The sequence below is a fragment of the Phoxinus phoxinus genome (assembly GCF_949152265.1).
Source record: "Phoxinus phoxinus genome assembly, chromosome: 25".
Taxonomy (NCBI): Eukaryota; Metazoa; Chordata; class Actinopteri; order Cypriniformes; family Leuciscidae; genus Phoxinus; species Phoxinus phoxinus.
In genome coordinates this window covers 11,257,659-11,271,822 of record NC_136900.1, presented here as the reverse complement: position 1 = coordinate 11,271,822, position 14,164 = coordinate 11,257,659, and the positions used below count along the sequence as shown (strand labels likewise).

At 42.2% G+C, this 14,164-nt stretch overlaps 1 protein-coding gene across 3 annotated transcripts in view; it reads right to left on the bottom strand.

Moving 5' to 3' along the window:
* Positions 1-14,164, bottom strand: part of kcnc1b (potassium voltage-gated channel, Shaw-related subfamily, member 1b) — a 19,323-nt gene extending 5,159 nt beyond the window's left edge. Inside the window, exons 1-4 of one of the 3 annotated variants that reach the window (XM_079602827.1) lie at positions 12,893-14,024; positions 3,983-4,916; positions 2,388-2,564; positions 757-1,012 (exon numbers count right to left, since the gene is read on the bottom strand). In XM_079602827.1, coding sequence (XP_079458953.1) covers positions 891-1,012; positions 2,388-2,564; positions 3,983-4,916; positions 12,893-13,459 — 1,800 coding nt within the window. In that variant the 5' untranslated portion in view covers positions 13,460-14,024 and the 3' untranslated portion in view covers positions 757-890. Of the gene's footprint in view, positions 1-756; positions 1,013-2,387; positions 2,657-3,982; positions 4,917-12,892 lie in introns of those variants that run through there. The other 2 variants (XM_079602828.1, XM_079602829.1) reach the window with 2 other exon arrangements.

Sequence of the window (14,164 nt, the reverse complement as noted above, 5' to 3'; positions counted from 1 at the left end):
AAAAAGGAGCAATGAAGGAGAGATAAGGAAGAATGAAAGTGCGGAAATTTGAAAGTGAGGAAAGAAATGAGACCGCAAAGAGAAGGGAAGGTAGATGACACCACTGCATATGAGAAGAGAAGAGAAGGGGGGGGGGGAGAAGAGGAAGAAACAAGGATAGACAGGTGAAGGGAGGAGGAAAGGGAAGGAACAGAAGAAAGGAGGAAGAGAAAAGAAAGGAGAAGGGCAGAGGAAGAGTAAAAGATGGAGAAAGGAGGAAAGAACAGGCAAGAGAATGGATGAGGAAGAAGAAGGATAATAGTGGAAGAAGGAGGAAAACAAGAAAAAAGCTTAGATAAGAGAATGGAGAAGAAAGAGGAGGAGGAAGGAGGTAATTAAGAAGATAAAGGAGAAGGGAAGGGCAGAGAAGGAGGAAAAGGGGGAGGAAGAGGAAGGAAAATTGTGAAATAAGGAAAACAAAAAAGATTAGATAGGAGACAGGAGAATCTAGAGGTGGAGGAAGGATGGGTAATTTAGAAGAAGATAAAGGAGAAGAGGAAAGAGAAGAATAAGGAGTGGAAGAGGAAGTGGGGAAGGAAGCAAAAGGAAAGAGAAGAGAAGTTTCAAATGAAGTTAAGTAAAATGGGGAGGAGGAAGAAGAAGGGAAAATAATAAGAAAACATAAAAGAAGAGAGGAGAAGTAGAAACAGAAGCAAATAAGTTGGTGAAGATTGGGGATAAGAGTAGAGAGGGAAGAGAAACGAGAAGGGTTGAGAATTAGGAAGGAGAAGAGAAGTTTGAAATGAAGGAGAGTTTAATGAGAGACGGATGGATGGTACACAGTGTGAGCAGGCGTCCCAGCGCAGCACTGCGGAGCGAGGGCCTCTGATTGGTTAGTTTTGTTGTCCATGCTACAGGATGGATGGGATGGGAGAGTGGACCTGCTGCATGAGACAGGACGGGCTGCAGGGCAGGGCCGACACTGAGGCCACGCCTCCAGACATGCTGCTGTGGCTCCATGGCTTTTCATAACCTTCATTTGAAGAGAAAAAGGGCTTTCAGTAAAACCTCAGAGCAGCCTTCAACTTTAGACAAAGACTCTCCTCCAAGGCTTGCTTGTGAATAAATATGATTATTAGACAGATAAGCTGAGGTGTGTGTACTGTATGTGGTGTTTGCACAGATTAGATTTGGTTAGTGTTGCCCTTTCATGTACTTAAGTTCATGATTAGCCAGTTGACATTGACTCGTTGCCAAGTCAACTGCATCATCCTCGATGCGTTCTGCTTCAAACTGTCTACTGCATGCATGGAGTGGTTTCACAGTGCTTTACAGCACAACACAGGTTCAGAGAGACATCAAAGAACTCAGCCAGACTCGTCAGCCCGACAAGCGACAACCATACGTGTATACCCAGTTTATTTCTAATTCTTACAAGATAATGCTAGTTCTGTTAAATATGGGGCAAACTACAGGGGTAACAGAAGTATTTCATTTGTATCTTAATTCTTTAATATCCTAAAGTATTGCTCAAGGTCTTATCTTCATTATAAGAGTTAAGGAAAGAGTTTGATTCTTAATAACCCTGGCCAAGTCTTATCTTGACTACCCTGTTGAAAAGACCAGCATTGTTGTTTGTATTACGCATGCTAGTCCCAACAAGACTTCTTAACTAGCCTACCCAGCAAGTCTTCCTCAATCATCCAGCATCGAGAGAAAGACCAGCACATAACCAGCCTGGATGAGCATGGGAATTAATGCTGGTAAACTGGTCTTTTCAGCAGGGTAGCATGGACTTGCTAATGGCACCTGTTCGCTGTCATTGTTATAAATTACGATCGAGAGCTTCTGACTGGCTGAGTTCTTGTCATGTGACCACATGCCCCATATCCCATGCTTCATCTCTTGTGAGATTCACCATCACCAGGACCACCCGCCATTGTGAATCTGCATGCAAACAAGCACACCGCTAGGCAATATACTGAAGCTTATTTCATTTACTGTATAAAACCATCTTTTTTCCCCCACTTTTTCATTTAAAATTGAACCCTTACATAACGGTCCACTGAATCGGCCTGAAATACTGCAATAAAGCATACTGCATTCGCATGAACACATTAAGAAAAACTGGCACTGCATGTTCTTCTCAAAGATCTTGTTCTGACTGAGCAAAAAAAAAATCAAGAGGCCCGTAGACGGCTCACTTGGATATGTTATTTCTATCGCAGCTTTTCCTGTCAACCTTGGGGTAAAGGCAGATCTGAGGAGCTATCAGACTGCGAGAAAGAAGGCTGAGTGACAGTCGGTCGATTTGCACCGAAAGAGCATCTTTGATTGACAGCTGCTCCACTTTAAGACACAGCACTGGCAGTGCTCTGACGGGTTGCAGTGATTGGCTGGTTACGTACCCTTCCTGACTCTCCCCCCTGTGTGATTGGCTCGTTCTCCTCCGGAAGTGAGCAGGAAGCAGGGTCTCTCACGGTCCACGGGGCTGAAGACTTCCTCTGGCGACACCGCCTGGTCGATGTGAGGACAATCCTCATTGGCCAGGGCAGCTTTAGATGGCTCCCCGTTCACTTTAAAATCTCCAGTCACAGGCAAAGAGAGATGGCTCATTACAGATTGATGCAAGGTGACATGCAGGATTTATTTCACGCTATCAACACGCCGACACATCCTGAAAGCCAAACCGCTCACAAAGTTCAGACCTGATGATATTTAAATGACATTTATGAAATCTGAAATTCTCTTTAGTCAACGGATGTCTTCATCAAAGTGCATTGCAGTAAAAAAGTCAAAAGTAATTTTTCAAACAATTTAGCGTCATTCACAAACCCTTTCCCCTCTACATCCTTAATCGATACCATGCCTTTTCATGTCAATGTAGACAAACAAGAATAAACCTTGATCACATGTTTCTTGTTTAAAATCAAACCTAACAGAAGCATTATTCAGATGCATCCAATTCAATTGCAATTCAGTCTAGCTAAACATCCAGGGCTCAGCATATCAAAATCATTATCTTTTCAAGTAAAAGTGTTGCTCTAACATAGAACTGAATTAAAACACTTTGTCTCCTTGTCCAAAAAGTCCATCTATTGAAACTAAGCTGCAAAAACGCTTTGCAAAGACATGACCACCACCTACATCAACTCATCCGTGTTCAGCAAACTGACTCATTAACTTGTGGCTAAGTAACAAGGAAGTGCTAAAGTGATTGTTCGTAAGTCTTAAGACTGGGACACACCAAGCCGAAGTCAAAGAACTAGCGGCGACAAAAGCCGACTATGTTGCCGCCTTTCGTCGGCTGCGTCTCGGCCAAAAAGCTGCGCTTGAACACACCAATTAGACTAAAGGCGACTGTCAGCTAGCATGTGCGTTCTGCGCCTGCGTGTTACTAAATATCTGTCTATTTCAGCAGGTATCAGTAGTCTATTTTCGTCATTCAAAAAAGGGAAACCGAATACAAACCGTAAACAAATCAGCGCTTGCTTACTATTTTGAATATCAATCACTCTAATCACTTCCTTCAATCCAATCGTCTCATGTTATTATGACAATATTAGTGCATTTTGATGCTCAGTTAAGATGATTTAAAATTAGAACAGCCATCTGTCTGTACCGTCTTGACTTTTTAGCTTGCTTTCATCACTTTTGCTTTTATTCTCATGCACTGACTCTAAGCTGAACAGCCAATCATAGTTCTCTCTCTCACCAACGCCCCGACGCCAATTCAACATACTGAATCGGCCCAAAAAAAACAGACAGTGTCCGACTAGAGCCAACACACCGAAAAAAACTCAGCCGACCAACATCCAATAATCGGCTTGGTGTGTCCCGGCCTTTAAAGGTACAGTAGCAGGATAAGGGCCAGAAATAGGTTATATAATGGTAAAACCAAGCCAGTGACGCTCTGGGAAAACAACTTTATGATATGACTCCTTTAAGGTTAACAAACAGTAACACTGACAAATTTGACAGATTCTAAAATATTAGTTCCTACCTTGGTATCTGATCTCGGAAACCTCTTCCTGTGCCAGGGGGCATGGCTCGCTGTGCGTGCTGGGACGTGGGGAGTTAATGGCTGACTTGCAGTAGTTAGGAGACCCCAGTTGAGGTGCCCGTGGGATATGCTTATTTTTTTTCTTTGGTAGTTTTTGTTTCGCCATGGCTAGGGAGTAGTACATGCCGAAGTTGTTGACAATGACAGGGACAGGCATGGCAATCGTCAGCACACCTGAAAGGGCGCACAGTGCGCCCACCAGCATACCAGACGTCGTCTGAGGGTACATATCGCCATAGCCGAGGGTTGTCATTGTCACCACAGCCCACCAGAAGCCAATGGGGATGTTCTTGAAGTGTGTGTCGTTACTAGCGGCGGGATCATTGGGGTTTCTTCCGATCCGTTCAGCATAGTAGATCATAGTAGCAAAGATCAAGACTCCGAGTGCCAGGAAAATGATGAGGAGGATAAATTCATTGGTACTGGCACGGAGAGTGTGCCCTAGTACCCGCAAACCCACAAAGTGTCGTGTCAACTTGAAGATACGGAGAATTCGAACGAATCGCACCACACGGAGGAAACCCAACGCGTCTTTCGCTGCTTTGGAGGGGAGTCCGCTCAGTCCCACCTCCAGGTAGAAGGGGAGGATGGCCACAAAGTCAATGATGTTGAGGGTGTTTCTGACAAACTTTAATTTGTTAGGACAGGTAGTCACTCGGATCAGAAACTCAAAAGTGAACCACACAACGCAGACACCCTCAACGTAGGTTAACTGCACCATGGTCTCCGTCTCAAGGATGACTTGCTCCCATGTTTCATTCCCGACCGTATAGATATATGTGTGGTTGACGATGGGATTGAAGGCCTCGTGAGTCTCCAAACAGAATGTAGTAATGGATACCAAAATGAAGAACAAAGATGCAAATGCTACCCACTGTGAGAGAAAAAAAGAGAGAGACATTATGTAAGACCTTAAAGAAATAGTTTATCAAAAAATTACAATTCTTTCAATATTTAATCATCCTAATGTCGTTCCATACCTGTATAACTCTCAACCGTGGAACACAACAGGGGAAATTTTGGAGGAATGTTCTGGTCTGTTGTCTAATGTCTATTCTGATAGCTTTGATAGAATATTTGATACTTTGATGGTCCTTTAAACCTCATTCCCTATTCATTGTAACTGCATGGAGCAAAGAGCGATCAATACAATACTTAAAAATCCTCCTTTTGTGTTCCGCCAAAGAAAAAGGTTATACAGGAACAACGATAGGGTGAGTAAGTGACAGATTAATTCCTGAATGGATGATAGAAATGCTTCTTCAGTGAATTCCTAAAAAAAAAACAGCTGTAACACACGTCCGCTATAAATAGGTTTTCCCAACTTCCCAAAAATAAATCCAATTACAACACCATGAAAACCCTAATTGCTCATAAACGCCCATTTCAGCAGAATTTAGAGGAAGTGCACTTAGATAATGTCACGTCTCAACATGCTTCTAAGAAGTGCCACGTCAACAAGAGGGGGGGCTTAATAGAAGTACAGTGGTGAAACTCAAGGTCATTGTGTGCTCTCAAGGACAGCATAGAATGACAGAAAGGCACCGCCATAGCTGCCCTCCATCACTCTGGGATAAATTTAGCCATTCTTCCCCTCACCAGGGATTTCTGGTCAGCCTCTGGCAAGGTTACCACACAGATTTGGTGAGATGGTCCCTCGAGTGTTTTGAAAGAGAATGGGGGAAGCTTCACCATTTACACTGCAGCTTACTGTAAGAGAGAACAACAAGCATGGACAGATGGGACTGGATTTATAGGGGAGCCCCACCACAGGATGACGGAATACTGGCGGAATGGTGGAATTACATAAGTGCTAGTTGGCCATGTTTTCCCTAGCGTGGGATCTTCTGGCAACTGTGAAAGGCACTATCCATTATGTATATTGATTCCTTTGCTGAAATAAAATAGTTAAGACTATAAATCTCAATGACAAAACATCCATCCGCATTAAAATAGGGGTGGGATAATGCATTCATGCAACAAATAAGAATTTAATAATTAATCACAATCCCTACTACTATATTTTCTGGGGGACAAAATGTGTTGGTTGATTGGTGCTTGCCAGTGCAAAAGTCACTACCACAATTTTAGGGTGTTCTGATTGGTTGCTTACCAAGTTTCTGTTAATGCTTATAGTTAGGAGCTTGTTCAAATCACTAACCCCAAGTATGAACAATGTCTTAGTGCCAAATGCATTACATGCTCATTTCTGACCAAAACTATACCATTCTTGTCCTATTTTCAATTATAAGAATCTACCATTCCAGATTCTGGGGTTAAAGTAGCATTTTTGTAAATTATTCACTCAATCGATTACAAACAATTGACTCATGCGCTAACTCGTGACCAAATTTCATTGCATCATTTAGTAAAGGATCATAACTGAAATTAATTATTTTTTTTTTTTACGCTACAAGTATATGCGTTTACAACATGCAAGCTAGTATCAAATAACAAATATCTCATATACCATGTTTTTATAAAGTTTCAAAGCATGAATACACCTTCTCTGCCCTGATCTGCTTCTGGTTTTGGCGGCTGGCAACACCTTTCAGTTCTTCAGTTCATTCTATCACACAAATTCTTCTTCCACAGGCAGTTTATAACTGGGTCAGCCGGTGCTTAGTCTAACAGACACTATTCCCTAGATGTGCTTCATTTCCTGAGTTTGTGGGGAGGAGAAACGTTTTGTCTGAGGAAGCCCTACGAGCACATGTGCAAAAACGCACATAAATAAGGGCTTTTCGCCAGTCAGATAAGATCAATTTGACCTGCATAAAAGGCTGTTGAGTTATGGAAATGGAGGAAATGGAGCAAAAAGCATATTTCTCCATTAAAGCACGTCCAATTTTACACACCTGTCTGTGCATACAATGCCTTTTATTTGCTCAAAAGTGAACAGTTATCATCTTATAGATAAGTGCCATTGGGATTTTCACAAGTGCTTTCCAGTTTTGTATGCAATATGTATGATACGGTCAGTGAACGGACTGGGGTGGTAAAAAGCAGTTAATAATTCATCAAGGTAAGACATGGATTACATAATCACCACTGTTTTTCTCTCTCTCTCCCTCACAGAACCCAGTGGCCTTTAAATTTTTTTGGAAAATAAACAAATGTGACATATATCACCACAAATATTTGTATAAATAAAACTCTTATTTAATTGCTGAATCACTTTTGCTCCCCTCAAACTGAGGGCGAAAGCACATTCTCACGACCTTGCAAATCCCAGAGGGTAAAAGTCTGATCCATGAGAACGTTTTATCCTCACTCTCCCATTGATCAAGATAAGCACAAGAACAGCTTGATCCTCTTGATCTCGGGGGACACCACATGATCCGCTTCTCCCCCTCTGCCCTCTCATCACACATTGATGACTTGAAGTAACAGTCCTTTTTATGTTTCTTCCCTCGCAAAACATCAGCTTTTATTTTATTAAAAATATCTTCAATTGAGCTCCGAAGATGACCAAAAAAGTCTTACGGGTTTTGGAACGACATGAGGGTGAGTAATTGATGACAGAATTAACATTTTTGGGTGAACTGTCCCTTTAGTGCTTCAGAGTCTTGATCAACTTTTTGGCACTCTATTATTCAGTGAATCTAGTGCTTTAACACATCCATAGGGACGTTGAGTGTCCAAAACGTTGTCATGTGCAGTCATTTAGTACGAGTTTAAGAACCCATTTTCATTTTTCAGCCTATGAAAAAACATGCGAGCTGCAGAACTCGAGAACAGGGAATGTTGAAATTCACTTAAAGTGCTGGTAACTGAATTAGTCGGTGGGCGGCCCGGCGCTGATTCATTCTGTGAGAGTGCATGTGTGTATGAACCGATGTGTTGCCGTGATGCTGATACAGCTGAGATATGAGAAGTTCTCATTAAACACACTCACACACACCCCAACCACGCAGACTAATGAGTGACTCGCGGCTTGATCATTACTGTGAGGTTGAGTCTGCTGGATAAGTCTACATTCATACAGAGTCTGAACTAATAAGCCTCGTCTGTTCACTTCCTGTTCGCTCGTATTTACGGCAAAGTAATCCGTACAGTTGGCACTTATAGAGGGTTTTTTACTACACGTCATCAATCCGGAAGTCGGACATTTTGGAGCCACTAAACGTAAACAATGCTCGCAAATTTGGCTGATAATTGCTGCTGAAAAGTGGTCGAGTTTTGGTCTGTACTAATCGGTCGCACCGGGAAAAAACATTTCGAGATCTATAGACTGTCAAAAGTTAAAGAGAAGAGTGCAAAAAACTGACAAAAGAAGGCGTTTGTGGTTGAGAGAGGTACAGCATCAGCCACATGTGTAAATAGCGATGACTATGGCTAAAATGTTGACGTAATTAACTATGGCTACATTCACACCGTCAGTCCAAATCCAATTATCTTTGTATCCGATTGGAATCTGATCTAAAATGATGTCCACACTGTGTATCGCAACTGTTCAGATCCGATTTGTGTGTTCATGCAGCTCTTTGGCAATATGGCAATGACGTTGCGTTGATGGAGGGGTTTGTATTTGCCATAGAGATGTCGTCTTATTTAAAATGTACAACATGGAAATGTGTAGCCGCCGCTCGACTACTGCATCTTGAGCCTGCGGCAGAACTGGAGGCTGTTGTGTACAGCTTTTTTCTTGTCTGTGCCAGTTTCAAAAATAATAATTTTCTGCTCGTCGGGCACTTTGCAACAACACAGCATTATTTCGGCAGCGACTTTCAGCATGTTTCCTGTAACAACGTCTGGCGTTTACATTTTACGTGGCGTGAGAGTCACATTCCACGCGAAATCCGATCAGAGCGTTCAGACTGAAGCTGATGTCCTGATATGTGATTTGAATAGGATTTCAAACCACATATGGATGTAGCTTGAAACGAATTTCATGTGCTTTTTTGTACTGACAATCTGAACAGATTGAGGCAATAGAAGGAAGAATTGCGGTAAGGGCTAGAGAAGCTAACGTTAGCTCGTTCGGATCTTTACCACATTAACTAAGTTCTTCTCTATATGATTTTGCAGCTTCCACGTGTTTTTTCCGTGGTTTATTAGTGTAACAATGTGTTCAGCAGTACATAAACAGTGCAGTCCATGCTGTTGTTTACATCGAGTACCTCCATAATGGCCGCACATCCGGGTTACCGCCCAGAACGTGACGTCGGGGAAAACCCTCTATATTCCCTTTCACGAAAGAGTCCCGGGTTCTAAACATAGGGTTTAGACAATGACTGGGGTTTAGACTCATGTTGCAAAATAAAATATTATTTTGACCTGGGCAATTAGGCTACTTACTTTCCCTTATATCTCAGAAAAACATGTCCAGGGGCCAGTTGCATAAACATAGCCTTAGGACTCTTGCTGAATCCGATATCGCTTACTGTCTGTCTATAAATATATGACCCAGACATCATCTTTATTTTTTAATTTTTTTATATTCACTCCCTCCCAGGCGTTACTGTTAAAGAATGACACTACACAACCGCAGAGTGGCATCTGTTGTTTGTAAGGCAAAATTAGCAAACATCTGAAAACAAAATGATCCTATTTCCTATTATATTTCAAAAAACATGCAACTAAGACAGAATCTACCTTTCACCTGATCCCGCATTGAGGTACGGTTCTGACGGATCATCATTTTAAGAGAGGTCCAACACCAGGTTTGCAACAGTTTTCTCAAGTAGCATTTCATCTATCTGTTTTAGTACAAACAAACAGAAAACATGTGTTTTCACAAAATGAACTCAATATCTGCCAACAGTTCATAAAACAGTACAATGGTGCCTGCTAACCACATCATAACTACGTTTCTACAATCAAAGACAAGAATTCTTGAGGTATTGTTTTTTAAAATAAAATAAATGCATTTGTCAGATGCAAAAAAAAATAAAAAAAAGCTTTTATTTTATTAAAAAAAATGAACAAAACCTCAAGCAATCTTGCCATTGATTTCTAACTCTAAGAAGCCTACACATCATCTACAACATGCTTCATCCTTCCCAGGCTTCTGTGCTTTTAGTTAAGACCAAGATAAAGAAAGATGTCAGCTGTGATCACAGCAAGTAACCGAGTTGTCAAGTTCTAATGTAATTAAGATATTCTTCCTGATGGAGACGGCCTAAAAATAACTCAATACAATTGACTTGACTTGCCCCAGAGAGTCTAGTGAACGCCACATGCAATGCAGTTTACACGGTTGACCGCGCCACCTCTGCACACGCAGTCTAGCCATGACTTCAACACCCCAGTTCATTCATCTGAAATGTGCTGTGTGTTCTCCAGCCGCCTTGAGACGCGGAGAGGCGCTTCATTTAGAAAACGTAGTAAAAATACTCCAGCACCGTTGACAGAAATGCATATTTGATGCAGAAACCCAACTTTCCCATCATGCATCAGTGATTACTCAGACTCTTGCAGATTATCTACACTGTGCAAAGACTTAGAATTTTTTTTCTTGAAAAAAGTATCTTATGCTAACCAAGGTTGCATTGATATATAATACAGTAAAAAATTGAAATATTACAATTTGAAAGAACTGTTTTCGATTTGAATATGCTTTAAAATGTGATTTTAAAGTCTTAAGTGTCACATGATCCTTCATAATATGCTCATTTGCTGCTCAAGAAACATTCCTTGAATCAAAGTTTTTTTTTTTTTTTTGTGTGTGTGGAAAATGTGATACCATTAAAAAGTTTGGGCTGGGGTAATTCAATTTTTTTTTAAATGCATAATTTTATTCAGAAAGGATGCATTAAATTGAACGGATGCATACAATGTCAAGTGCATTAAAGGCATTTATAATGTTACAAAAGGTTTATGTTTCAAATAAATGCTGTTCTTTTGAACTTTACATTCATCGAAGAATTTGGGAAAGTTCTCCACAAACAAATTAAGCGGCAAAACTGTTTTAAACACTGAAGAACCATTATTAATAATTGAGCACTAAAAATAATTGATCAATTAAGCACCAAATCACCACATCAGTACATTTTCTGAAGGACCATGTGACACTGAAGACTGGAGTAATGATACTGAAAATTCAGCTTTGTCATCACAAGAATAAATTACATTTTACAACATAATTAAAACAGTTATTTTAAATAGTAAATTTACAATATTACTGTTTTTACCGTTTTTGTAATCAAATGAATGCAGCCTTGGAGAATAGGCTGATTTTAAAAACATTATCCAAACTTTTGACCAGTTGTGTAAATCATAAATCCTGGCTTCAGACTATCTCCATAAACAGATTCATAACCCATTACTGCTTGATTTATGAGGCAGCATGGTTCATGTTTCTCAGTGGTGCTGCCAGGAGCCGGGGCACTTTTCCTCAACTCCAGCGGCTCTCCGCTTCGGCAGACAGGGTCGGACAGCCTGGCTCCATGAGCCAAATAAATAATACATTTCCTTCTAGAAAACCAGTCTGACCTACACTTTTACTTGTTTAAAAGCATTGTCTGCATTCAAACCTAGCCGAAACTTTTCTATGTCTAAATTCATTCCACAGTCTGCCCACTTAGATCTTGGAGGACGTCCATGCCCTGCTCCGTGTAGTCAGTAGAGCTGACCCATATTAACCTGGCTGCCAAAACTCGAGGAAATGCTGGGATGGCGCTCATCTCCGATTAAGAGCTTATAGCGCTCCTGCTGAGAGCGGTGATGGGACAGTGGTGAATGCAAAGAGCTGACTTTTGAAATTAGGAAATTAAATGGCCATAAAATCTCAAGGGGAGTGTGTCTTTTACAGCACAAGTGCCCTTAAATACTTTGCGTGCATGCATCTTTGGTGTTTGCGTGCCTTGGGGTTGTGTGTATGTGTGTCTGTGCTTACATTTGTCTCTAGGGGTGAGGTGGCTGCTTGTCACACATCAAAACATCGGGCTGCCGTTAGTGGCAGCTTGCTCTTGAACAAAACATGATCTGTATGGACAAGCAAGGATGTGAGCAGTCTTTATTTCCAACCCCAAAGTCAGTCAGCAGATCACAGACGCTCGATAACTTTCACCAGGCAGAGGAACCAAACTAAGCTGGACTGTGGTAAAGAATCAAAAGCAAACGGAGTTATTGTATACCAGGAACTATGGTAATGCATGACATCACTTATGGTCCCATCTCGCGGCTGGTTTTATCTCGCGAAAGAGAAGGTGGGTATTATTTCAAGGTCACCCAGAGATGTGGGATGTGCTCAGAGATGTGATCACCTAGAGTCTCAGTTTCTCACCACAATTCGGGAATTGGGCCATTCCACAAAAAGAGAAATCTCAAGATCAATATGATACGAGTAAACAATGACTTGTAAAAACTAACACCATATTTTGCTATGGGTTTTGCACAAGTGCAAAACTAAAATAAAAAATACAGTACATTACATTGATTTTCATTTGTGTATTTAATGAATTTCGTTTCCTCTTCCCTTCTCCATGTGTTTTTGGACTATTCCCAATATATTTATATACCCTTGTCAGCAGGCATTGGTATACCCACCCATGTTCCATGTTCCTTTAACAGAATGTTTAAAATCTTACAGAAATTGACTTTGCATAAACTTTTACTCATTTATTTATTTACCACAAATCTCCTTTTTAAATGGCAAAGACCCGTTCTGTGGAATGACCCGGTTGACATGGCTGTATCTATCACTGATTTCACAAACGATCAATCAAACTCAAGACTCACTGTCTGTCACTGATGGGCTCATTAGGACCATTTGACCCTCAGTGGTCTGCAAAAGGTATTGGGTTATGCTTAAGCTGGTCTGTAGGCTGATTTTAAAGGGGGACCAGCTGGTTTTCAGCTTATATTTTTCAGAAAGCATATAATAGCACTTCTCAATGAACTCACCCGTGCGTATTTTGAGGAATACGGGTCTTCAAAGAGCGCCCACGCCTTCTTCTGCCACCTGCTCCAGCGCCCGGACCTGTTATCGGGCGAGTCGCCTTGCGCCAGTCTCCGGGTCATCTCAACACCCTCATCCCCTTCGGCTGCCTCAACGACCCCCTCAGGCTCCGGGTCTTCATGGCCGAGGTCGAGAGCCCCCCCGGTGAAGCTGTCCAAAGCCTCCTCCGCCTCTCGATGCTGCCGGTAGGTCATCCAACAACACGGTTCCACATCCGTCTCGTCGATCCCCCAAAACGCCAGCTCCTCCTCATACAAGGGTCCGCACACGTCCGCCGGGCAATGCAGCTTGCCAGTGCGGTAATAGTTAAGGATGTGGGCGAAAACGCCCGGGTGACGGTCGAAGAAAAACTCTCCGATGTCCGCATCATAATCGAAGTTGTTAGGCGCGTCGGGCTCCGCCAGCCAGGAAAGCCGAGTGCCGGGCAGGGTGCGCAGGGTGCTGCGGTACGTCTGGTGCTTGATTCCTCCGACGTTGATCACGATGCGATCCTTGTCGTCCCCTTGGCCCATCGCGTCCCTCTCTAGTCATATCTCCAGCCCACTGACCGTCATCATACCGCTGGGACCCATGTTCAGGAAATTCAAAGAGTGCAAATATGTTTACGATCGTGCCAGGTGCGCGTCAAAGTGTCCATGCCACCGTCAGATCAACAATGGGAATCTAAAACCCCTTCATGCACTTGAATGACTTCTAGGGACAGATGCGAACGCTTTTTTCTGCAAATAACCCAATATGCTGACCCCCGGCTCGGGTTTGAGGGTGTCAGACAGGTTTTGTTAAGGTGTCATTGAGCGCGAGCTGGTGCTGAACGGACAGCGCCACTCATCCGTCGAGCCTTCATAACTCCTGTGTTCTTATTGTGTTAAAGCTTCTCCACGTCCGTTTTCTTTCAGAACAAACAGACAAACCACCAGGATCAGATCTCGTCTCCGGCGATTCCAGTGGCTTTTACAAAAGATATGCAGAATCGACGGTGCTCACATTGAGGCAGATCGCTTGAGATGACGGTGTTGGAAGAAACAGGAGGCGCAGCAACAAGGGAGGGTCCTTCATTCACAATACAGAGCTCAATCTAAAATGTGTTTCTACGAGAACAAAAACGCAACACGTTCTCGGGGTGGACAACACTGTGTATGGCAAGCCGCTTTAACATATATAGTCCATAAAACAATCTAGTATCCATTGTTCTTACTAGAGCTAGTACTGAAAATGTC